Here is a 25,928-nt window from a genome sequence, read left to right as displayed (position 1 = left end):
ATAAAGTGTTATCAGAATAATGCTGCAGGTAGTTACATAGTCCCAGGTTATTAGTAATATTGTTCTAACTGCCATAGGACTCCTGGGAGAGATAAACAACCTCAAGCAGATACTCTGCCAATATTTAAGATACCTGATGAAGGGCTTATGCCCGAAACGTCGATTCTCCTGCTCCTGACCTGCTGTGCTTTTCCAGCACCACACTCTCGACTCTGATCTCCAACATCTACAGACCTCACTGTCTCCTAATTGATTTCAACCTTACTGCGAAGCCCCTTCCAAGGATGCCTACCTTGAGGAAGTTCTCCTCCTCTCTCTACAAAGATCTCAGTGAGAAGTTCTCTCAATGCACCCCCAAGTCCTCATTTCCGATGAAGGGTGTATGCCCAACATCGATTCTCCCGCTCCTCGGATGCTGCCTGACCTGCTGTGCTTTTCCAGCAACACACTCTCGACCACAATAGTTAAGTATGTTTGGATAGGAGAACGAAAGTAAATGTGCTGAAAGGAGCTAAGATAAGGATGATTACAATTGTTTCAGCTTTCAGGGAGTTTAGTTAAACTGAATTTGTAAATATGACGTATCTCTACTTGTAAATGTCTTTTTCACCTCACCCCAACATGCAGTTGCATCTGCCTGCTCTCTTCATAAGGCAGCTGCAGTAGGTTCATGAACACAAACCTTGCTGCCAGGAACAGTTCATTTCTTTTTTAGGAACTTGTTGTAGTCCCAATGTTTCATTTAATCTTGATGTGTACTGCACACTATTAAAGGGCTTTCTCAGGCTCTTGGCTTAAAGATATAGAGTCCAGCAGGAACTAGAGGTATATGCAATTAAATTCAATGTATTAAGAAGAACTACGCTTGGTCTGGTTCAGGATGGGTAATGTCAGTCTATTTTAAAAAGTGGCAGCATGTTTGCATTTTATTTTCATTCCTTAAACCACATTTTCTCCATACTGATTAGCTGCTGTTCATCGGAACGGAAATTGTAACAGCACTTCAAAAGCCGTACTGAACATTTCCAGTGGATAACAGGCTCCATAAGAGGTTTCTGGTGCGTGAGTACCCAGGTTCCTCAGCTGTCCAGACTCTGTTCAGACATGCTGTCAACACCTTCGGGGCAAGGGACTTGAACACAGAGCTTCTGGGCCAAAGGTAGGTTCATAACCCTTGTTCCTCAAGATAACATAAAATCCTGCCAATTTCATCAGTATTTCCACTTGTTTATCCAATCAAGCCACTGAGGTACATTGGCAGCAGGAGGATTCAAACTCCTACCACCTGAGAAGCTGGAGCCTTAACTAAGTGCTTTAGCTTGCTCAGCCACATTACCTCGGATAGATTTTAAACTGAGATTAATGAAGGTTTGCTTAAGGTCTGAGATAATAACAAAGTGATTATTTTAATTTAACGTTTCCAATTTAAGACAGTGTTTTCATGTATTTAGTGTTGGATCAACTTACTAGGAACACAATCTGAGCAAACGAAAGAGTCTCCATTTTAGTAGGAGGAATAGGAAAGTATTATTTAAATGGAGAGTGACTGCAGAATGCTACACTCTGGAGGATCTGCCTGTACACGAATCACTAAAATTACCGTCCAGGTACAATAAGTAACTAGGAATACAAATGAAATATTAGTCTTTAATGCAAATAGGATGAAGTATAAAAGTAGGGAAGATTTACTGCAGCTGTGGAGCGTATTGGTGAAACTGCAATCAAAGTGCAGTTTTGCTCTCCTTACATAAGGAGGGACATACTTATGAATTGGGGGTAGTTCAGAGAACATTGATTCCTAGCTGAGAGGTTCATCATGAGCAAAGGTTGAACAGGTTGGCTCTATACTCAGTTTAGAAAACAGAACTGATCTTATTGAAGCATATAAGATTTGGGGAGACTTTTGTAGGGGAATCGGAAGGGCACACAGTTTCAAAATAATGGCCCTCCCATTTTAAATGGAGATGAGAGGTCATTTCTTCTCTCTGAAAGTCATCAGGTCTTGGAATTTTCTCCTTCAGTAAAGTACTTGAGGTTGGCTCATTGAATATAGTCAATGTTGGGTGAGATAGATTTTTGATTTACAAAGATATGGCATAGGACGACGGAGGGAACAGGCAGGAAGGTGAAGGTAAGACTGTGATCACATCAGCCAAGATGATAATAAATAAGATATTTGTGGGCCTGTTTGGCTCATTCTTGCTCCTATTTCTTATAGATTTGGGCCAGTAAATATCCTTCGCAGTTAAGGCATGGCGTGACTTACAGGGAAATTGCTCTTTATCCATTTCAGAACTCAAGAGACAACATGGTTCTACTCGCTAAACCTGAAACCTTTTGTCTTTATGAACACAAGACATATTATCCTCAGGACATCAAAATGGAGTTATAAATGATACATGAATAAAATGGTTCTTCTCACATTGCTCCAATTTGCAATAGTTGCTGTCAGTATAGACCTTCACATACCTGTGAAAGCTGCAGCTGCGGGAGGCTCCGTACCTTCACTCTGAAGTCCTAGGATCTGAAGGACATGCTCTGCTGCATAACTTTTTGCTTCTTCCACAGATGTACACAGTTTGGGTGGCGTGAATGGTTGGCTGCAAGAAAGAAAGTATTCTGCTCACTTCTTAGTATGATCATCCAATACGATCCATTACAGCAAGGTGACTGAGAAAATAAGTAGAGTCATAGAGATGTACATGTTTGAATTAGTGTTATTTTTTAAGTACATTTCAAGACTTGCCACTATCGGTACATGGTTCTGTGGTGCATGCTGGGTGAATGAGCTTAGAGGATGAAGATGGAGAATAAAACGCACAAGATATGGGGTCATTGGGACAAGTCAATAATGGAGATGGGGACGTCTGGTCAGTGAGGGCTGAGGGCTAAAGGGTCTAACAGCCTTTGATACAACTGGAATTTAGTCTGGAGAAATGATGTCAGCCATCTAACCAGTCTGTCTCTGCACTTGTCTTTCTGCATAGCAATATCCAAACAGGTTTCAGGATTGATGGAGCCAAATTGATCCCAACTCTGCCTTCCCAGATGGAAACAGTGCACATAGGATCCATTTTCATGGAGATGGATCTGCCAAGTTAGGAAATATCCCAATTCAAGCTTCTGCCTTAATGATGAAAATCTAATTCCATGTCTTTTTATCCTAATACCCCCCAATCTATTCATAACTCTTTGTCTCCTCTACTGGACTGCTGAGATAACTCTGAGATCAGTCTTAGGATGAATGACAGGAGATTTTGTATTTTCTTAGTTGTTGGACTGAATGTTGCAGGGGATTCTTTGCAAACATTCAAAGCCTTCAGGTGACTAATTGGCCATGTGTGGGTAAAATGTATAATTTTGTGATTCTCCACATGTACTTAATAGTTCAAAACATTCTTGTGTTTGACATGAGAGTGCATTAATTACCAAGGCCTTCAGCATATTTTGTTAAAACCAAAAGAACTGCGGATGCTGTGAATTAGAATCAAAAACAGAATTTGCAGGAAAAGTTCCAGGGTTACTGGAAACGTTAACTCTGATTTTTCTCCACAGATGCTGCCAGACTGCTGAGCTTTTCCAGCAATTTCTGCTTTTGTGTGGCAAGTCAGTATCACTATGAAGCAGACTGGGAGAATAGATCAGGATGAGAAAAGCAGCGACAAAAGGTATAAAATGGTGGCAAAGAGCACCTTTGACCTGCATCTACCTCCCAGAGCTGAACAGTGATGTCACAGAAAAACAGATAGTTGTTGGGTATTTCTTCAATGTCTTCTTAATTGGCGAAATAGCTTAAATAGAGAGATATTACCACATCTGAAGAGTAAAGTTAGGAAGTTCACTTTTAGCATCCAAATTAATTAATTAAATACATTTGAAATATTTTGACAGTCAATGAGTTGCAGCTGTAGTATGTGGGAGCTGCTGGACAATGGTGTGATCCACTGTGACCATATTGGCAGGAAGTGCTGGCTGCCTGAGTGAGAAGTTGGCTAAGATTTGAGCTGGAGTAGAGTTGTAAACACCGTGATACATCGGGGGGAGGAGAGGGGTTACCTGGACACTCAGTTTTAGGAGACAGTCATATCCCTTAGATTAATTCCTTCAGATTTGCTCCATGGGTCAGCAGTGTAAGACTTTAAGTGAAGTAGGTATTGGGATCTAGAATTTAGCTTAAGTAAGACCAGGAAAGAGGTGCTGCTGAGAGATTGAGTAGCTCAGGACTGAATTAAATAGCAGAACAATAAACGTGATCACTTGTGGATTACTACCTGAGCCACATGCAAATTGATGTAATGTAAAAGAGATCATAGTGGTAAATGCATGGCTCAAAGCTCGATGTGGGAGTAATGGCTTCCAGTTTATGGAGCACTCACACCAGTACTGGTGAGGAAGAGCACTGTTCCATTAGGATGAGCTTTATTTGAACCTGCTGAATTATGTAACGAGGTTTGTAGATAGGGCTTTAAACTAATTAGTGAGTAACAGGGGAGGGTTTAATTGAAGGGAAGTTTAAAACATCAGGAGTAATGAGATAGCAGAGATGCAGGGTAGTGATAGGAAGGAGCAGGAGGGTGCAGCAGAATTTACAATGTGAGTAAGTAATAATGGTTAACAAGTCAAAGTTTAAAGCTATTTGAATGCACACAGCATTTGTAACAAGAAAGATTGAATTGATGGCACAAATAGAGACAAATTAATATGACTTCATTGCTAATATGGAGACATGGTTGCAGGGTAACTGAGATCTCAATAGTAAAGGGTATGCAATATTCCAGAAGGAGAGGCAAAAAGGACAAGGAGGTGTGGTAGCTTTGTTAATAAAGTATGGTATCCGTGCATTGGTGAGTAGTGATATTGGTTGATGGATTGTGATGTCTAATCAGTTTGGGTGGAAATAAGGAATAGCAAGGGAAAGAAGTCATGGGTGAGACTCATCTATAGATCCCTAAAGAGTTGCCTCACTGCAGGATAAAGTATAAATCGGGAAGTAATGAAAACTGAGAAGGGCATGACAACTCTCTTAGGTTATTTTAATCTCTATATTAACTGGATGAACAAGAAGGGCAAATGTGATATGGAAGGCAAATTTGTAGAGCGTATCAGGGATTGTTTCTTAGAGCAGCATCTTGCAGAACCTGCTACAAAACAGGCTATTTTAGATCCAGTAATAATGTAATGAGAAAGAATTAATAAGAGATCTAATAGTTAGGAATCCTCTAAGAAGGTAGTGATCTGGTAGAATTTTGAATTCAATTTGAGGGAGAGCAATTTGGATCTCAAAGCAATGTTCTGAGATTAACTAAGGTCAATGTGGGGTTACGAGAATAGGTTCCAGGGGTGGGTTGCTCTGCAGAGGGTTGGCGCACTCGATGGGCCAAATGGCCTCTTTCTGCACTGTGGGGATTCTATGATTCAGTTACAGAAGTATGAAGGAAGAGTTGCCTAAAGCGGGGCTGGGAAATAGACTGAGGGAAGGGTCAGTAGATAAGCAGCAGCAGACATATAAGCAGCGCTCAACAACAACATCATCTCTGGTCCAAAAGAAGGACTCAATGAGAAGGCCATGAAGGTGAGCATCCAATCAAAGCCTAAGGCACACACAGCAGCAAAATCTAATGATTCACCAGAGAACTAGGTATTACTTTTAGAACCAGCAACAGATGACTAAACAGCTAATAAAAAGTGAGAATGTTAACTTTGAAAATTGGTGACAAATGTGAAAACAATAGTTTTTGCAGGTATCTAGAAAGTGATTAGCTTAAGTGACTGTGGGACTCTGGGGGTGGGTGCTAGATTGGCTGAACAGCCTACCCTGCTTCTGTTTTTTTTAAATATGCTTTTGATTTTTTTTCCCCACTCCTAACAAGGATTCAAGACAGGAATCTCATTTCTCTGGCATGAGCGTTCTCAAGGAACAGGAAAGTTAGAAGAATGTCAATTGGAACCTCTTTAACACAGTATCCAAAGCATCTTTCAGTCCATTGATTTGGGGGAGTTTCTCTTGTATCTATCGCTTTCTGGAAGTGATGCAGAAACTCTCCTAATGCATATCCATCCAGTTCCCTCATCCACCTTCCAGGAATGCCTCGGTTTGTCTACTTTGCCAGCTTGTTGCACTGACTACAAATTCTGTGGAGTCCACATGTTATTACAATTCACTAACTTCAACTGAGAGAGAATGTTTCCTACTAAAGTACATGATGGACAGAGGAAACTTCAAATATATCAAGTATTTTTCACTGACACTGTCTTTGTCATTAAATGCCACAAGAAATAAATCAATGTGTTTCTTTCACCACAGAACTAAATCTCACTATATCAGTTGCTGACCTTCTCTTCATAAATCTTCTTTTGTTTTATTTATAAGTCTAACTGTAAAATCACCAACTTAAGAATTCTGAAGACAAGAAGCTGCTGTTTACTGGAGCCTTTCATTTCAGAAAATTAGCTTCCTGTGATGACTTCTTAAGGATCTGATAGTTGTTAAATACTGTTTTTTTTTGTTTTCCAGCGTTCAGACCACAATCTTGAACAATATCTAGCCTTTTCCCTGCCTTGCTTTGCTGCACAGAGATACAATAGTAGATAAACATCTTCTTGCTTGTGAACAGAATCAATAGGAAGCATTTTGTGAGCCCCTTGATATTCAACAGTGTCACCATCAGGGTGATACGCCATTATCAGCATCCTGGGGGTTATCAGTGACCAGAAACTCAACTGGACTCATGACCTAAACACATTAGCTACAAAAGCATGTCAGAAGCTAAGTATACTGTGGCAAGTAACACACCTCCTGATTCTCCAAAGCCTGTTCACCATCTACAAGGCACAAGTCAGAGTGTGATGGAATACTCCCACTTATCTGGATGAATGTAGCCCCAACAACACTCATGAAACTTGACACCATCCAGGACAAAAAAGCCCACTTGATTGGCATTACACTTACAAGCATCTACTCCCTCCACCACCAATGCTCAGTAGCAACAGTGTGTACTATCTACAAGATGCAGAAATTCACTAAAGATCCTTAGACAGCACCTTCCAAACCCATGATCACTTCCATCTAGAAGGAGAACAGCAGCAGATATATGGGAACACCGCCCCCTACAAGTTCCATTCCAATTCACTTACCATCCTGACTTGGAAATATATCACCACTCCTTCATTATCGCTAGGTCAAAATCCTGGAGTTCTCTCCCCAATGGGATTGTGGCTGGACTCCACAAACAGGTGGAGGCAGCTCACTACCATCTTCTCAAGGACAACTAGTGATGGGGAATAAATGCTGGCCAGCCAGCAACACCCACATCCCACAAAAAGCTTGTTATACACTTAAAGACTGTAATTTCCATATTACATTTATTCATGTAGCTGTAGTACTGGTTAGAAACTTTCTGTAGAAAATGAAATTACTTTAATATATTTAAGTTATAGTACTGATCTCTCTGTTTCTCACATATAAATCCAGATATCTATTAGGTTAGGAAAGCAGAAAGGGAACATCTGCTAATCTGTTAGTTTGAAATTGGTGCATTACCTCAAGTGCTATTTTAAAGTGCCAGTTGATTGTGGATTAATGGAAATGACTTGAGAAAATTCAAAGCAGCTTCTAAGCGATGCTTGAAAATTCATAAAGGATGAAAATACTAAAATTAAATCTTCCTTCTGCATCATTTCTTCTACTGAGCTATTCCTTTAAAAATGATTAAGATTTACCTTGCACTCCCAGCTTTTATGTGAAGGTGGCAGCAGTGAAGCTACAGTGTGTTGGGAGCTAAGGACTTAATTGTGTTTGTTCTGTTAAGTGTTTTATGCAAGCTGTCGTTAGTTTTGAAATTTTTAAAAATGATTTGACTTGAAAACCAAAGAATTTTTGTCAGCACGTTTGTCAGGAACAGCTGTTCTGTCGTGCCCACATGTAAAAACAATGAAATAAATAATACTGTGTAAAACGATCTTCAATTTAACTGCATCAAGAAAGAACATTGCAATTCAGATTGAAATCATTGTACCTCATGCACAATACAAAACACAGACACAGAGTGCTGGAGAAACTCAGCAGGTCTGACAGCATCTGTGGAGAGAGAAAGAGAGGTAATTTTTTGAGTCTTGTATGACTTCTTCAGAACAATATTCAGGACATGTTTATTTTAAGGAAAAAGCATCTCGTTATTTAAGGAACAGCTAAGGGAACATTCTATTCATATGATCAGAAGTATACGTTGGGATTTACCACAGCAGCACTGAATCCACTTCCACAGAAAATGGAATCTGTGATGGGCTTTTACAGTCATCAGATTTTTAGGGTCACACTTTCTGCCACCTTGAAGATAGCTGTATCACCTCTAAGTGGCCAATCAGAGAGTAGCCAGCTTGTCAGACTCTGTAGTGCCTCCGGTGGCCACTAATAGAACCGTAGACACTTTCCCTGACCTGGAGTTGCTATGGAGGCTGGAGAAGCATGTTAATGTGTCGGTACAGTGGTGGTTATGCTCAGCAGGAGCAGTCCAAGCAAGGGAGGGATTGTAGGCTGTGAATGGAAGGTTGCGAGAGGGAGGTGCGTTGGTCAAATAGCGACCGCCCATTCTAGGAGGAAAAGGAAGGCTCTCCAAAGGCCCAGGCAGCCTGAATTGGTGGGGGGTGGGGGGTGGGGGGAGGCTTTGTGGGAGCTCTGTCAAACCACCAGGATGTACCTGACTGCATCAATATGTAACTTGGGGATACCCAGTAGCAATAAAATTCCAATGGTAGTGGATGCAGGCCCTAAATGGCTATATATTGTCCACTAGAATAATCAATGGGCTTAAGGGCAGGTGGGTTGCCCAGTACCTATCTTGCCAGTGGTAAAATTTCAATGGGGGTGGATGGGTGATGGGCATGGCACACATTTCTATCTGAAAATGTGTTGATGGAAAAGCGCAGCAGGTCAGGCAGCATCCAAGGAGCAGGAGAATCGACGTTTCGGGCATGAGCCCTTCTTCAGGAGAAGGGCTCATGCCCGAAACGTCGATTCTCCTGCTCCTTGGATGCTGTCTGACCTGCTGCGCTTTTCCAGCAACACATTTTCAGCTCTGATCTCCAGCATCTGCAGTCCTCACTTTCTCCTCACACATTTCTATCTAACATACTTCTGTGCTCCGTGCCGAGCAACGAGCTCTTCTATTTGGATGGGGGTGGTGTCAAGTAGGGGAGTTACTGAAGTGTAGAGTTTTAGTCGTAAATTTTGAATAGTACAATTGACTTCCTGGAGAACTTGCAAATGGCATCCAGCACTGCCCTGGAGTTGCACTGCCTGCAATATGGAGCTATATGAAACTTTGTACTTGAAGCAACCATGGCATCAGCTATGATTTAGGGGCTAACTCCTCATCCATGAATTGAAAGGCTGTGAGTTTAAATCCCATGGCAGAGAATAAGAGCACACTATCTAGACTGAAACACTGGACCATCAGAGACACCAACTCTGACGTGAAAGATCCCATTGCACTGTTGTGTAATGAATAGGGGAACCTCGCAGTGCCCTGGCCAATACTTATCCCTCAACCAGTGTCAGCAAAAAGAGATTATCCTGCTATTATGCTCTTACTGTTAAAAACCCATGAAGCATTTTCCCCACTTTACAATAAAGTTACATTCAGATCCCCCCAATTATATCAACTCACTTGCTTTTTACCTGAAACGTAAGCTGTAAAAATATATTGCAAAATTAAATGCTATTACGTACATGTTTGCATACTGATTAGCAAGAGCAGGAATAGTGATCTTATATACAAAGAGTTGTCGCTGGTCAGGTCCAATTGCTGAGTGAAGTTGGTAAACAGGCTGTCCCCAGCTGTTTTTTTGGCATATATCTTCTAAGACCTGCATTAAGACACAATTTATTTTGTCTCCTTGTTAGTTTCACCAAACAACATTGGCAATGTTTGGAAACCTTTTGGATGAATTCATTGATGTTCGTACCTGAGATGGGTGCTTTATTCCTTGTGGTTTCAGGGTCACTGGATTGGTTGGAGTGAGCTCCATTCCAGGCAAGAGGTCGTAAAGTTTCTCCTCTTGCCTTCTGTCTGCCTTCACGTGGTAACCTGCATAACCACGCCCAACACCCGTATAAGCCAAATAACCTCGTCCTCCTAGCCCTCTAACTCCTGCAGCCCCTACAGGTACATTCATGTAAATTTCTAGGAATGCAAGAAGGCATCAAACTGAATCACCAGAAATCAATTTGATTCTCGTTTTTAAATGAAAAGGCTAAACCTCAATCATCAAGCTTGTTGAAAGATGATAGTCATGACTAAAGAAATGGATACCGCAAACTTTGGTGAATCATGTAGTGATATGAAACTTAACAAGGCATGACATTGGTAAAAACATCTTGCTTGATTGTAGTCCATGGAAGAGGTTCTAAGATGAACTTATCAACCGTACCTTGCAAATTAATGAACAAAAAGTGTTGGGGAAAATATCCCGAGGCCTGTTTTTTATGCCTCGGGAGGAAGTTTTGGCACATAGACTCTGTGCAAGAAATATTGCCAATTCATTTCTGTTGAGCTCATCTTTTAAAATATTCCTTATGTTTGAGGTTGAGCATTATTTTAAACATGCGTGGATTAAAACTGATTCTGTTTTGTTATTTTTGTATTGAATACAAAATGCTTAGTGGCCAAACATTTCAATTCAAAATAAGAGACCTTTTGATTGAATTTGTAACCCTTCATGGAGATCTGATTTTAATTTTTAAGTTATGAATAAGGAAATCAAACAGCTATAATTATTGATTGAAAACCATCTGAACCCCAAGTTTGACATGCTTTGAACATTTAACCACAGAACCTTTCCTTTAACTTTACAGTCATTTGTCAAGCTGGTTCCTTAGGAAGACACTACAATTATTTTAGCAGAATGTACTAAGATACGTAACAAGGAAAAAAGCTTTTTTTGACTAAAAGGCATGGTATGTAAAAGCTGTGTTGATTATCCAAATGGCAAATTGTTCCACTCTCTATTGTTTTGGTGATGTGCAAATAATTCAAACTATATTGTTGCAAGTCAGGATCACATTCATGTGATCTTTTACTTTTAAAGCAAGATTGGTAGGTTTGCACATCAAAGGTAAGTAGCTGTAAAAATTAAAATGCTTCAAGCAATTTTACTGCAACAACTGAACCTTTTGCAGACACCAATCACTCACTTCCCTTTGCATCATTGTCCTTTCTAACACAGAAGTACATCCCATAATTGAAATATGACAGAAGAAATTATTGCTCCTGGTGCAGATAAGTTAAGAGAGCTGCCTCCTAATTGAACATAAAATTGGAAAATTACTGCAATTCAAATGTTTATTTTCTTTATGAATGGAATGGTTGAATACCGACTGGTTGACAAATGAATTGTGTTATTTGAAGAATGTAGTCCTATGGTCACACACTCCCAGTCGGCTGGATTCTATTCCCAAGCCTGATCATGCTGTTGGTTAAGATGCAGGTCGGGATCCCACAAATGCCAGCAGTGAGACCACAAGGTACATTTTGGAGGTGGCAGACAATTAATTGGTTGATTCTGGGAGTCCTGTCAAAGTAAGGGCTGTGGGTAGGCTCCCAGGGTTCATGTGCCCAATAGAAAACTCTCCACCACGAGTGGGATTGTCAGCTCAACCATGACAGGTGGATACTGCTGACGCAGGTTGGAGAACGAGAGGGGACCCCAGGATAAAGGTTCCTTCTGAAGAATGTTTAAAGTTTAAAAACAAAATGTGGCCACAGTGCTGCACTGTACAGGGGCAATCGAGACAGCCTGCTGACACAGCAGTGTCTCTGTAACTACTGGGGGTGTTCAAGCTTGTAGATATGAACTGCAGTTTACTGAATATGTCATCATCCTGTATATGAAGACCTTATCCTCAATATTTACAGCCTAAAGGCATTTTACCAATAATGATATCACCAAACCAATGTGTACTCTTTATTCTTCACCTATTTCCAACCTCAGTTGTAAGTCCTACATTTCTACTAACCATTCTGATGACAGTCCTTTCTACACCAGTCTATCAACGACTAAAAGGATTTAGTATTGTGGACCAAGAGTTAAGATGTTAATTGAGACATTTATCTCAGCAATGTTACCATTTGGTGTGTTAAATTTTCCTGAACATCCATTGCATCGATTGATTGTTAGAATGACTTTTGTTAGAGCTTGAACTTTCTGAATAACAGAACTGGAAATATTTATGCGTTCCTTCTGCTTTGCTCTTGATCAATAGGAAATAGCAATAGTGCCTCCGGTCTGTAAGACTAATGTTACATCCTAATCAGAATCTTCAAGCTCTTTCACCAATCCTTAAACCCAGTTTATTTCACTGATTTTAAGATTGCATTCAGATGCCTGTTTTCAAAGCGATTAGTGACTTATCAAGGCACCAGCTTCTGACAAATCAATACTTTGTAGTACTGTTGATATTGCAGAAAGATGGAATTACCTCTCACTGAGGGAGCCCGTATCATCCCCCTTGCACTGAGATGCCCCTTGTTTGGGAACCGCAGATGGGGAATAGCAGTGTAGGCCTGGGGTGCATAGAAAACAGGAGCCCCAAGGTAGGCAGCTGCAGGATCGTATACCTGTCCTAAAGTGTAGGTATATTCTCCTTGCAGCAATGCCCCCCGGCCTCCTGTCCCTCGGGTGTAACGCACATAACTGTCCTTATCCACAGGCTTTGCCAGAGTGACTTCAATTGGAGAGCCATCCAACACCTTCAGAGAGTACACAGAAATTATGAATTATCATCAATATCTTCCAGTGCATTACTCATGGTTTGCCTCGGTTATTAGAAATTCCAATAATACCTTTCCATTCATCCTGTGCATGGCGTTAATTGCATCTTCTCGGGTGACAAAATGAACAAATGCATAATCTCGGATTTTCTTGACTCTTTCAACTGTGCCTGAAAGCAACACATTTGATCCAAGTTCATGAACACTGAAATACCCACATCATCCGCCTAGTCATCATTAAATTCTCTGATCATTTGCGTTTAATCAATTCTGCCACAAATGCAATGGTATCATATTGCCTTCCTGTTCTGAGCACAATATATATTGGAGAAAACGTGAACCTGCTAAATTGTGCAATGTTAGCAAATCCATAGCAATGTTCTGCTTGAGGATACATTCACAGCAATTTAAAACACTGCTACTTAAAATCACTTGACGATCAAACAAATGTGGAAAACAAAAAAAATTATCTCTCAACCATTAATACAAATAACTGAAAGGAACGAACAGCAAAAGTCTGTCTTCCATCTGCTCTGTGCAGTTTGCCCTGTTCAGTCATGTTGTAACTAAGCAACATGACTGCGCATTTTGGACCCACAATATCAGCCCCAGTCAGCAGCCATGCAATCTCCCGGGTCACATCAAGGTAAATTAATTCTGAATATGACCTTTTTTTAAAAAAAGGCTAAAGGAATATTTATCTTTATCTCTGGAGGGCTCTGGCTAATACAGAGGGGTAGAAGTTCCAGATGTAAACAGCACTCATTAGATCTTACTAGCATCTTACTCAGCTCTGTGCATACACCTCAGAAGGACTGGAATGGTGTGAATGGGTGCATTACAGTCTCCCAGAATGATCCTGAGGCAGAAAGTGTTAAACCATGAGGACCTGTTGCATAGACATCCCCCTTAATTTCTTTTCTTCAATATTGGTTTGTGGGGGTCATCATTGTCAAGGCCAGCACTTATTGCCCACCACTGTCAAGGTGTGATGTGCCATCTCTTCAGGAACTACATCGTAGCTGGTATAGCTACTTCCTGTTCAGGAGAGGGTTCCAGGATTTTGACCCAGTGTCAGTGAATGAATGCCAAAGTAGCTCTCGTGTGACTGAGAGGTGAACTTACAGGGAATGGAGCTTCTATGTCCTTGCAACCATCGCCCTCTTGCGATTGCATGGTCGGAAGGTGTTACTGCAGGAGGCTGGACAAGTTGCTGCAGAAGCTAATCACCGAACACAGGAGATTAAGGGGTGATTGAATTAGGGTGTCTAAGATGGTCAAAGCTGGTGAAAGGGGTAGGCAATAAAAACGCTGGCCAGCCAACAACACCCACGTCCCACAAGTGAATTTTTAAAAAATATAAGCTTTTCTCTAGTGGGTAAATTTAGAATAAGGGGAAAGAATCTTAAAATTATAGCAAGATTGTTCAGGAGTAATATCTGAAAGCTCATCTTTGAACACAAATGCATAGTGGAAATTTTGTTGAAAGGCATGGCACTGGGAAAGCAGGTCAGGCAGCCTACGAGAAGCAGGGCAATCGATCTTTCGGGCATAAGCCCTTCCAGTACCACACCTGCTGACTCTGAAATCCAGCATCAGCGATCCTCACTTTCTCCTAGTGGCAATTTTGTACTCTGTCTCCAGTGAGCTGTTGAGGAGACGCCAATTGAAAATATCAAGGTTGAGATTGATTGAGATTGGTTAGGCATAATATTAAGGATGATGGAACAAAGGCAGATAGATGGTGTTATGAACCAGATTGGCTATGAGCTAATGGATGGATGGAACAATCACAAGGAGCTGAAAGGATTGAACCCTATTTCCATGTTCCTCCAGTCATTATATTACAATGACTAAAAAATTTGAGAATTTAGATTATCAAAGATTCTAGATTTTTCAATTTTAAATATTATTAAATATAAGCTTCTGCTAAATTGATAATAGTGAATAAAGGTTGCTGCATCGAATTTAATTCAGTCATTTTACAAACTGAACGGAAAATTCTAGAATTTTGGAATGAGTCCAAATTCGTTCTAATTCACACAATCTGCATGTTTGGCTTATACTGATCTTACCTGGTTTGATGCTATTAAATTCTTTCTCAATTGCTTCTTCACTGGTTGGAAGCATAAGATTACGTACATATAAAATTTTAACCGATGACATTGTTTCTTCATCAACTTCAACCTCTGGTTCAGCCCAGTCCACTGCTATTGGGTGCCCCCATAATTGAATCCTTCCTGAATTGGAAAGACAGCAACTTGTCAGTAACAAGTTTCTTCATTAAGTCGTACATTCAGAGGCACCAGCTCTAAGGGGTGTAACAGTGGTAAGTTTCCAGTTGCAAGTTTGTATTGTATCATCCAGTATTTGAAGATAGTCAGCCTTGGTTATTTATAGACATATCCAACATCGCTTCCAAACTGTGCATTTGCATAGCAAGCTAGAATTGCCCACACATGTCAAGTACAAATCGGCTTCTTCAAATTATCGTGTATTGTGGCTGTGAAAGGTTTTAGTGGACACTAAATTAACAGGCCTCTAAACAATTGAAATGAATTAAGATTGACTAAAAATTAATACAAGCATTAGACATACTACTGACACCTCAGCCTGATGGACCTGCTGTGGAAAAGTGTGCCCTCTAGTGCAAGACTGACACCAGATGCAGGGTTATCAGGCATGTGCAGTGGCTGATAGTTATGGATGACATAAATCTTCAAAGATTTAGCACAGGCGGGTGCTGGCAGGTGTGACTAGATTGGGTTGGGATATCTAGTTGGCATGGATGAGTTGGACCGAGGGTTTGTTTCCTTGCTGTATATCTCTGTGACTCTATTACTCTAGGTATGATGTGGTGACTGGCCTTGTGCAGTGCTCTGGGATTGTATAATTTTCCAAGGTTTTCAAGCACCATTGACTAGCTGATGAAACTAGATGTTGGAACCAGGCCACTTTCCAAGACATATCAGCTCCTTTTATCAGGATGATCTTATTCCAGTAAGATCTGCCCCTCAGAAAGAAGAGGCATCTCTCGAGATCTTGGTCGAATTTAACTCTTGGTTTTTTGCATTATAGCATTAGCCAACATCCAGGCAGCACAGGAAGTCTAGAATCAGCACTGAGTCAAATCTTACCTCCTGAAGATTTCTTAATTTATAAATATGAGGTCGCTACTGATTGCAACCTCTAAGTGTTTACAAATCAGTTGTTAGGAGAGAAGACTTGCACATGCTCACTCACCAAACCCACTCCCAGGCAGCATGTTGTCAAGCCTTACTTCAATTGTGGGTCTGTGTTAGTATAAATGCTTTTAACAAAAATCTAATCTTGTGTAGGCCATTGGTGAGCTGATTCTGTGGAGATGCTATGCTTTCTCAAGGATGTTAGACGACTGAAGACAGATCAGAGAAGAGTAACATTGGTAATTGCAAGGTTAATGATTTTGAGAGAAATTTGTAGAAGTCAACTTATATTAACTCAAAAAAAAGGTGAATTACATGATCAGGCCTTTGATAAACTGAGAGGCAAGGACGATCAAGATAATAGCAGGTGATTTCTGTATAAACACACAACTATTGGACAAGGCTTTAAAATGAATTAATTTAAAGAGGGAGAATTTCACAAACCTACATGAAAACCATTCAATTTTGTATTGCAATCTGCTGGTCCCTGTTTGTACTGTGACTGCCCTCGCTTCCTAATACCCAAAAGTACTGACCCATTAGAGGTGTCCCATTTGCAAATAAATAAATGCAAGTTTGGTTTTTGCTCAGCCTGGCAGAGAGAACCAGTGCATAACCAGTTTCTACCCTTTCTCAGTGTTTGAGTAAGACTATGGAGGAATTCTAGGTTGGAAACTGGTTGGGGGCTGAAGGTCCTTTAGTGAAATAATTTCGCACATACTGCTGGAAGCTGAATGACATGCCAAGATTAAACCCTGCTGATATGTTAGTGTCTCCGTGCGAATTTGCACCTTATACAGGTCGGAACATAGTACAGAATGGTTTCTAAAGGTTGGGAAAGATTGGGTTGGCTCTTGAGCATTTGCTAAATATTGTAACTCACTGGGAAGAATCAAATGAGCACTATGTTTCAATCAGGGATTGGAGACTTTGCTTTAGGAATGTCTTTGGTGAAGCAGATTATATTTTTCTAACTGTACAAAATAGGAGCTGAAGTAGTCCATTCAGCCTCTTGAGCCCGCACCACCATTTAATAAGGTCATGGCTGATTTGTTTGTGTTTCAAATTCCATGTTCCCATCAAACTCACTGACCTTAAATTCCCTTGCCTAACAAGAATCTATCAATTTCTGACTTAAAACTATTTGATGATCCTGCCTTTGCCACCTTCTGAAAGAGACACAATCCTTTTTTCCCTCATTTCTGTTTTGAAAGGGTGACCCTAAAACAGTACTCCTTACTTTTGGACTGACCCACAAGAGAAGATATCCTTCCACATCCACATTGCTAACAATATTCAGGTTTGTATATACTTTAATGAAGGCACATCTCACTCCTCTAAACTCCAGGGGGAACAAGCCCCGTTTGTCCAACCACCGCCATCATTAACAGTATCAGTTGAGTAAACCATCATTGAATGGCCTCCAATGGATTTAAACTGTTCATATTATTTGTGATGTGTTCTCACCCTGTATAACTGAAGCACAAAACCCTTACCATTATGTTCAATACATCTAGTAATGATGGACAGCATTCCATTTGCCTTGCGATTATGTGCTGTAGCTGTACACAAACGTTTTGTGACCCATGCACCAGGACACCTTAATCCCTCTGCATCTCAGAACTCTCCAGTCATTCACTGTTTAAGTAATACACTGCTTTTTCAGACTTCCTGTAACAACTCTATCTGCCAGATTTCGCCCTTTCATTGACCTCATCGAGATCGGTGTGCAAAATCTTTATGGCTCTTATACAGCATGCCTTTTACTTATATAGCTGCCATTTCTTCACTGTCCTCATCCAGGTCATTGATGCCAATTGCAATCAAGTTAAGGACCCAGCACTAACCCCTCTGGGACTTCACTTGACATTTTCTGTCAATTACACAAACACCTTTTTCTTTTTTCTGGCAGCCAGTCAATTTTCTGTCCATGCTAATACGTAACCCATGACACAATATGCTTCTATTTTCCATAATAACCTTTGATTATGGCACCTTGTCAAACACCTTACGGCAACCTAGAAACAGTACATCTACAGGCTTCCCTTTATTCACAGTACATGTAAATCCTTCCAAGAACTACAATAAATTGGTTAACCCTTCGACAAAACCTCGCTGACTCTTCCTGATTACTTTGAATTTCTCGATGTGTGCAGTGTTAATTTCTTTAATGATTAATTCAAATGCTTCCCTGTGACAGACATCAAGCCGACTGGTCTATTATTTTCTGCTTCTGTGCCTTCTTGAACAAAAGGGTTATCTCTGCTATTTTCCAATCTGATGGTACCATGCCTGAATGTAGTGAATTCGGAACATTAACAACAACATACCTACTATCTTATAGCAACCTCATGGAAATCGCTAGGATGAAGTCACTCTGGACCCAGAGACCTGCCAGCCCACATCTCCATCAGTTCGCTCAGTACCACTTCCCTGATGATTATGACTTTGGTGAGTTCCTATCTCCATTCTACCTCCTAGTTTTCAGTTATTACTGGAACTTTTTTGAATCCTCTATAGTGAAGACAGAAGCAAAATATTTGTACATTCCCTTGTTATATATTTTAACTCCCCATTGTCACTCTTTACTTGATCTTTTGTTTTTATCACCTTGGAAAACTTTTGCTGTACATTTCTAGCTAGCTTCCTCTCATAGTGTAATTTCTTAGTCTGATTAACCTTTTATTCGTCTTCTGCCATTCTTTCTATTCTGAACAGTCTTCTGACATGCTGAGCTTTGGGCAGTTAAGTGGTTTTCCCTTACTTTTGATGCTTTCCCTCAATTCTTCAGTTAACTATTGCTAATCTGACTGTGATCATTTAACAATTAAATGTTTTGATTTTTATACTTTATCTTTGAAGTGGTAAGGCAACAGCAGTTCCCACAAGATGGTACGAGAATGACGACTTTTCATACTATTTTGAACTTTTAAAATGGCCCACAGTTATCATGTTGACTCCAGGGTACTGTACACTGGTGAGCCTGATGTCAGTGGTGGGCAAGTTGTTGGAGGGAATCGTGAAGGACAGGATTTACATGTACTTGGAAAGGCAAAGACAGATTAGCGATAGTCAATATGGTTTAGTGCGTGGGAAATCATGTCTCACAAACTTGATTGAGTTTTCTGAAGAAGTAACAAAGAGGATTGATGGAGCAGAGCAGTAGACATGATCTATGTGGACTTCAGTAAGGCAGTCGACAAAGTTTGTCATGATAGACTGGTTAGCAAGGTTATCTCATCAGTAATGGGAGAAATAGCTATTTGGATACAGAAGTGGCTTGAAGGTGGAAGAGAGAGGATGGTGGTGAAGGGTTGTTTTTCAGACTGGAGGTGTGTGACCAGTGGCGTGTCACAAGGATCGGTGCTGTGTCCAATGCTTTTCGTCATTTATTTAAATGATTTGGATGTGAACATAGGATGTATAGTTAGTGAGCTCGCAGCTGACACCAAAATTGGAAGGGTAGAGGACAGCGAAGAAGGTTACCTCAGATTACAATAGGATCTTGAACATATAGGCTAATGGGCTGAGGAGTGGCAGATGGGGTTTATTTTAGATAAATATGAGGTGCTGCATTTTGGAAAGGCATATCAGGGTAGGACTTATACACTTAATGGTATGGTCCTGGCGAGTGTTGCTGAACAAAGAGACCTTGGAGTGCAGGTTCATAGCTCCTTGAAAGTGGAGTCACAGGTCAATAGGATAGTGAAGAAGGCGTTTGGTATGCTTTCCTTTATTGGTCAATGCATTGAATATAGGAATTGGGAGGTCATGTTGTGGCTGTACAGCACATTGGTTAGGCCACATTTTGAATATTGTGTGCAATTCTGGTCTCCCTGCAATAGAAGGGATATTGTAAAACTTGAAAGGATTTCAGAAAAGATTTACAAGGATGTTGTCAGGTTTGGAGGGTTTGAGCTATAGGGAGAGGCTGAATAGGCCGGGGCTGTTTTCCCTGGTGTGTCAGAGACTGAGAGTTGACCTTATAGAGGTTTATAAAATCATGAGGGGCATGGATAGAATAAATACATAAGATTTTTTCCCTGGGTTGGGGGAATCCAAAACTAGAGGGCATAGGTTTAATGTTAGAGGGGAAAGATTTAAAAGGGACCTCAGCAGCAACTTTTTCACGCAGAAGGTGGTACATGTATGGAATGAGTTACCAGAGGAAGTGGTAGAGGCTGGAATAGCAACAACATTTAAAAGGCATCAGGATGGGCAAATAAATAGGAAGGGTTCAGAGGGATATAGGCCAAATGCTGGCAAAAGGGACTAGATTAATTTAGGATATCTGGTCGGCAGAGATGAGTTGAAGGGTCTGTTTTGAACTGTACATCTCTATACTCTATTAGTCAAAAAAGATCAAATCTGTATATTTGACAGTTACAGATTTCACAGTGAGGATGTGCATTAACATTAAAAGCGGAATGTTCATTTTTGATAGATCTCAGTTGATCTGTCCGTTACTCCTTGCAAAATATACCATAATAAGTTTCCAACCTGGTAACAGTTTGCGCCTTGCCATAGCTGCAGCTCGATGACTGTCATATTCTACAAAGGCAAATCCTCGATTTTTGGTCTTGTCTGCTGCGCTGGGGTACACAATGACATCCATCACCCCTTCCGTGACCTTCTTCATCTCTGCCAGAATTTCATCCCTCCGCTTTGTTTTAGGAATCCCACCAACAAACAGTCGGCAATTGTCCACACTTGCACACACACCCAAGAGGCGGCCATTTCTGCAGGAAAAGACAACACCGAGAGGTTACTTCAGCTGATCACCAAATAAATATTCTTCATAGACTCTTACATTCCTGAAGGATGGCATTTTTTCCATCATGCCTCGCCTGGATCATTCAAATAATTATCCAAATAGTTCCACGGATTTGCTCTTTCCTCACATGCTGCGTTTTCCTTTTCAAATGTATATTCCATTCGCTTTGACAAATGCTGTTGGATTTTCTTTCAAAAAGGAAAAAGCTTTTCCACATTTCTCCTTGGTTCTTTTATTGATTAGCCTAAATCTGTGTCCTCTAGGAACCAATCCACCTGCCATTGAAAACCGTTTCTCCTCTTAATCCTTCTACTGTAGTGATTGTAACAAAGTCAGCCAGGTGGACCTCATAGAAAATAGGTGCCCTGATTAGGGCTGTTAATCTTCCTCAATCAGGGAGCCCTGGCTGAAAGATATAAACAGGAGTGTTGGGGGTTCTGTTTCCTGTGACAGCTAGCTCTGAGGGAGTTGGATCAATGCCAAGGGTTCTCCATGTGTAAATAAGGGGCGGCACAATGGTTAGCACTGCTGCCTCACAGCGCCAGGGACCCTGGTTTAATCCCCGCCTCGGGCAACTGTCTGTGTGGAGTTTGCACATTCTCCCTGTGTCTGTGTGGGTTTCCTCCGGGTGCTCCGGTTTCCTCCCACAGTCCAAAGATGGGTAGGTTAGGTGAATTTGGCCATGCTAAATTGCACATAGTGTTAGGTGGATTAGTCAGGGGTAAATATAGGGGGGTGGGTTTCTCTTCGGAGGGTCGGTGTAGACTTGTTGGGCCGAAGGGCCTACTTCCACACTGTAGGTAATCTAATCATAAAGGGTGACTTGGTGATGGGATACCAGTCTCTGTGGAATTATTTCATCTACATTCTGCATTTTCCTTACAGGTTAGTTCATGGTGTGAATATATTCACAAATGTTTCTTTTACAGGGAGAGGAAACCCACAGAAATTTGCACTGCACTTTAGGCACTTGTAGTGAATTCTTCTTGTGACATGAAGTAATGGATGATTTTCAACAGGCTAATTTGTTCCGTCTGCAATTTTCTGAGGTTTAATGCAGGAACTGGGTAATTAACCTTTTGGTTTCAGCGCTATTTGTCAGTTGGTGTTCTTTAAGGCATGGTGTAAGTCAGCAATGCCAACTGGCAAAATACAGGAATATACAACTTTGCACTTCAACAAATTCAATTCCAAGCATGTACGAAAACTAATAAGAGAATTTAGTTTCTGGTTTATAAACTGCTTTTGTTAATAAACTTGACACTAGTTCACAATCGTGGGGCTTTTCTCCAGCCCATGTATTGGTTGGTGTCTGCTAATGCTCTTGAGTTTGGAGATATATTTGCACTGATACTGGTATCTGATGACTTTTAAAACTTCCTGAGGGAATTGAGTGTGAACGCTGTGATAAAATTGACAAACTGTGCAACTGTGTGTTAAGAAACTGGCTCCAACCCATGGATTTTCAATTTCTCTGTAGGTCCTGCACCAGGGAAATTAGTTAAATATGTTAATATGGATGACATGTGGATATAGTTAATCTACTTCTTCTGTTGTAACAGAGACTGGGCAGGTTTTCTGGACCTCAGGAAGCCGAGGCACTATTGGGAGGTTAGGACAGCTCTGGAGGCAATGTCAATGCTTCCTCCAGACACAATGGGTTCTCCACAATCAGACCACCCTCCACCCAACTGGGATTAGATCCCCACATCCTCAGAGATTGGAAATCCTTCATGATTAAACACCTCAGGGATGAGAATTGCAGCACCTCCCAGGTTCTTGCAAATTCCTCTGAAATGTTCCCATACAATTGGAAGCTAATTCTGTCAAGGAGAAAGTGAGGTCTGCAGATGTTGGAGGTCAAAGTCAAAAGGTATTGTGCTGGAGAAGGACAGCAGGTCAGGCAGCATCCGTGGAGCAGGAGAGTGGATGTTTCAGGCATTAGTGATTCATCAGGAATTCCCGATGAAGGGCTTATGCCCGAAATGTTGACTCTCCTGCTCCTCGGATGCTGCCTGACCTGCTGTGCTTTTCCACACTTTTTGATGCTAATTCTGTCAATTATACTGACTTCCTGGCGAGGAACTGTCAGTCGCAAAAGCCATGTGTTATGAAATTTAATCGCAGGGAAATCTGAACTTTAGAGTTTTCCACATCGTACTGGATCATTACCCTGATACAACTCCCCACATCTCTATACATGAATGAGTTTTACAGGCTGGGTCACTGAATATTAGTTTTTGTACTATTACACTAATACATTATATATAACTATGATTAGAAATGCCAGATTTCTTTGAGTTGGTGAATTGATTGGATGTCATTTGCCAATGTAAGGTATAGTGAGCATTCTGTAATACAAGAACCTGTAATGTTAGTTCATCTGTGTTATGTTTGTATCATGACACATTTGCCAATGCTTGAGTAAACATACTGACGGCTAGTATGAGTTATGTAAGTCTCAACACCAGACCTGTATATCTCGGCTCCATCATTAACTAACCTTATTTCATAATTATTAAGTTGCTTAATTGCATTCTTGGCATCTTGTCTATTAGTAAACAATACAAAGGCATATCCTCTATTATTGCCATTAAAGTCCATCATCATCCGTAATTCATATATTTTTCCAATCTGAAGGAGAAAGCAAGAAAACGGTGAAATTAGCACTTGTATTCAGGATAGTTGTGCTTAATGCAAGCAAGATAAGCAAATCAAGCAATATAAATTAGAAATTTCAACTTTTTGCACCTGTGTCCTGACAAATATTTATTCTTTAACCAACATGACCAAAATAGATTATCTGTCCATTTGACTTAGTGCATTTTGTGGCAGCTAGCTGTCAACAAATGTTCTGCCATGTTTCCTACAGTGCAAAAGCGACTATTCATGATAAGGTACTCATTGTGTGCGGTAAAGATAAAGTTGAAGTAAAACTGCTCTCTCACCTAAAGAGAGATGACTAATGAGGGTTTAACCTATTGGTCACCATACCTCAGGTGAAGGGAGATGTTGAAAAGGGGAGTCTTTTATGGCAACCTTAGCCAATGTGGGATTGAAACCCACAATGTTGGCATCTCTCTTCATCACAAACCAGTCATCCAGACAAGTAGGCTAACCGAACCCCCAGTGCTTTGGGTCATACTAAGGTCATGAATAAATGCTACATTCATGCAAATTCTTTCTTTATATTTTACATTTGAAAGACTGGCCACTACTCATTTCCAGGTGAATGGAGGAGCCATTTTTAGTGCAGCAATTTCCGAAGCAATAATGAAATGTGGTGACCTGATAGTGTTTAATATACGATTAGGACAAGAAATGCTCTTCACTTTATGTGGAAGTCGAGCATCTCGGGCTGTCACCGGTGTTGGGCAATGTCAGTCTTCCTAAACCCAATGACTGTGGTGAATAGATGGACAATCATGGCAGGTTGCATATCTCAGTCTACAGACTCTGTAGACCATTATTGCATGGGCAGTCCATGTATTTGCTAGATAAAAGCAGAACATTTTGGCTGCCATCAACATTACACCTGTTGAGGTTTTAGTCAGTACTGATGACAAATTAGTGTTTTTTGTAAGCATTTCTGTAAATAACTTTTGTTTTCTCAAGAATAGAAAATAGTAATATAGTTACAGTCAATGGTTGCTGTATTTTACTGCTACTAATATCAATATCTATGGATAGTTAATTTACTTTAATTTTCAGACAAAATAACAAACTCTTTATTAACTGGCACCCATGGGATTAGAAGTGTGCTGGCTGATCAAATATTCCAGGGAATCAAGTGGTCCACATAACGAATGTAAAAACACACAGCAAGTAAATGAAACATAATATAGGGATATATACATCACTGTTGTACTTTATTTACAGAATAAATCAAGATATAATAATGTGCCTTTGCCTTAAATAGCTTTCACACTTGCACCCTCAAATGACTACTTGGACACTGTGATAATATAGTAAATGTCTGGTATTTCAGGTGCAGGTGTATATAACCTTTGCCAATTTATCAGGAGAACTGGTTCTAAGGTGCCGGTTAAAATAAGGTTTGCTGCACAAGTATTAACTGACAGTAGTTTTCTAGTTTGACAACACATTGAAGGGAGAAAATATATTATCACTGATTCTACTCAACTCTGTAATAATTCTTTGTTTCTGAGTTTGAAGGCTGTATCGTTTAGCCTTTCTGTAATACTTTAGCACATAAATCTAGCTTTGAACTTCAGTGTTGCATGGATTCCTGATGAAAAAATGTTTTACTACAGTTCAAATGAAAACCATTCATAATATTTCTTTGTGTTGAGTATACTAGATATAATAATGATAGATAAAATGTACAAGGTCAAAAGCATCACTCCGTCCAAAGTGGTGTTTTTTACTTTCTCTATTGAAGCTGACTGACTTGCTGTATATTCCCAATATTTTCAGCTTTCGTATCATAATTTTGTGCTTTTTTTGGTTTATTTTCGGTAATGTTGCTTAACCGCCACTCATCTGCATGACTCCTGCAAAAATGTTAATACTTCTCGTGCACTCTTGAACCTCAGCCTCATTAACAGCACAGCTCTCGACAAAATTAAGGTGCCAAACGTAAATTAATCAAGAGGTTGATAAGCTTCCACCTCATGGTTCAGGGAGTCAAGGAAGGAGATTTGTCCAACAGTGACTACTTTGGGTTTGTCAATGAACAAGGGGAGTGACCAACAGAGTAGAAACAGCCAGGTTTGGTTTCCATTTTGAAAAAGGTAACAGAGCAACCTGATGTACAAAGGTGTAAGGTTTAATACTGAGGTGAAATATGATAATTTTAAATGGACCTATCCACCTGATAGTCTCAGCAACAGTGTCTATCAAGTCAGTGTAATGGGTACCCAGTTGCTACCGTGGAATAATGTCATCTTGTTTAAGATGATATCCCCTTCTTGTCAGATCAGCACATAGATCTCTACTACCATGCCAAGCAGACCCTAATGATCTCTACAGTAAAGGAGCATGGTGACATTAAACCTACTCCATGGTGAGCAATAGAACAGATAGTTCTATACAACATGGTGAGGATTGTTCATATCATACTTGAAACCCATTAACCTGATCTAAATAATTGGAAAATATCAACAGCACAAAAAAGTGAGAATCCATGTATGATAATAGTATCATTAAAGGCACCCATTAAAAGGGTAGATCTTTATCAAT

The 25,928-nt window shown here is 40.3% G+C and overlaps 1 protein-coding gene across 9 annotated transcripts in view; it reads right to left on the bottom strand.

Annotated features, from left to right (window-relative positions):
• Window positions 1-25,928, bottom strand: part of a1cf (apobec1 complementation factor) — a 66,645-nt gene that overhangs the window by 28,077 nt on the left and 12,640 nt on the right. For 5 of the 9 annotated variants that reach the window (XM_043712380.1, XM_043712371.1, XM_043712374.1 and 2 more), the window contains exons 4-11: window positions 23,230-23,360; window positions 20,453-20,691; window positions 14,843-15,007; window positions 12,840-12,937; window positions 12,476-12,746; window positions 9,964-10,181; window positions 9,728-9,864; window positions 2,470-2,600 (exon numbers count right to left, since the gene is read on the bottom strand). In XM_043712380.1, coding sequence (XP_043568315.1) covers window positions 2,470-2,600; window positions 9,728-9,864; window positions 9,964-10,181; window positions 12,476-12,746; window positions 12,840-12,937; window positions 14,843-15,007; window positions 20,453-20,691; window positions 23,230-23,360 — 1,390 coding nt within the window. The remainder of the gene's footprint in view (window positions 1-2,469; window positions 2,601-9,727; window positions 9,865-9,963; window positions 10,182-12,475; window positions 12,747-12,839; window positions 12,938-14,842; window positions 15,008-20,452; window positions 20,692-23,229; window positions 23,361-25,928) is intronic. The other 4 variants (XM_043712373.1, XM_043712376.1, XM_043712378.1 and 1 more) reach the window with 2 other exon arrangements.

Source organism: Chiloscyllium plagiosum, chromosome 22 (assembly GCF_004010195.1).
Source record: "Chiloscyllium plagiosum isolate BGI_BamShark_2017 chromosome 22, ASM401019v2, whole genome shotgun sequence".
Taxonomy (NCBI): domain Eukaryota; kingdom Metazoa; phylum Chordata; class Chondrichthyes; order Orectolobiformes; family Hemiscylliidae; genus Chiloscyllium; species Chiloscyllium plagiosum.
Note: the sequence above shows the minus strand (reverse complement) of the source record. Positions and strands in the feature narration are given on the sequence as shown.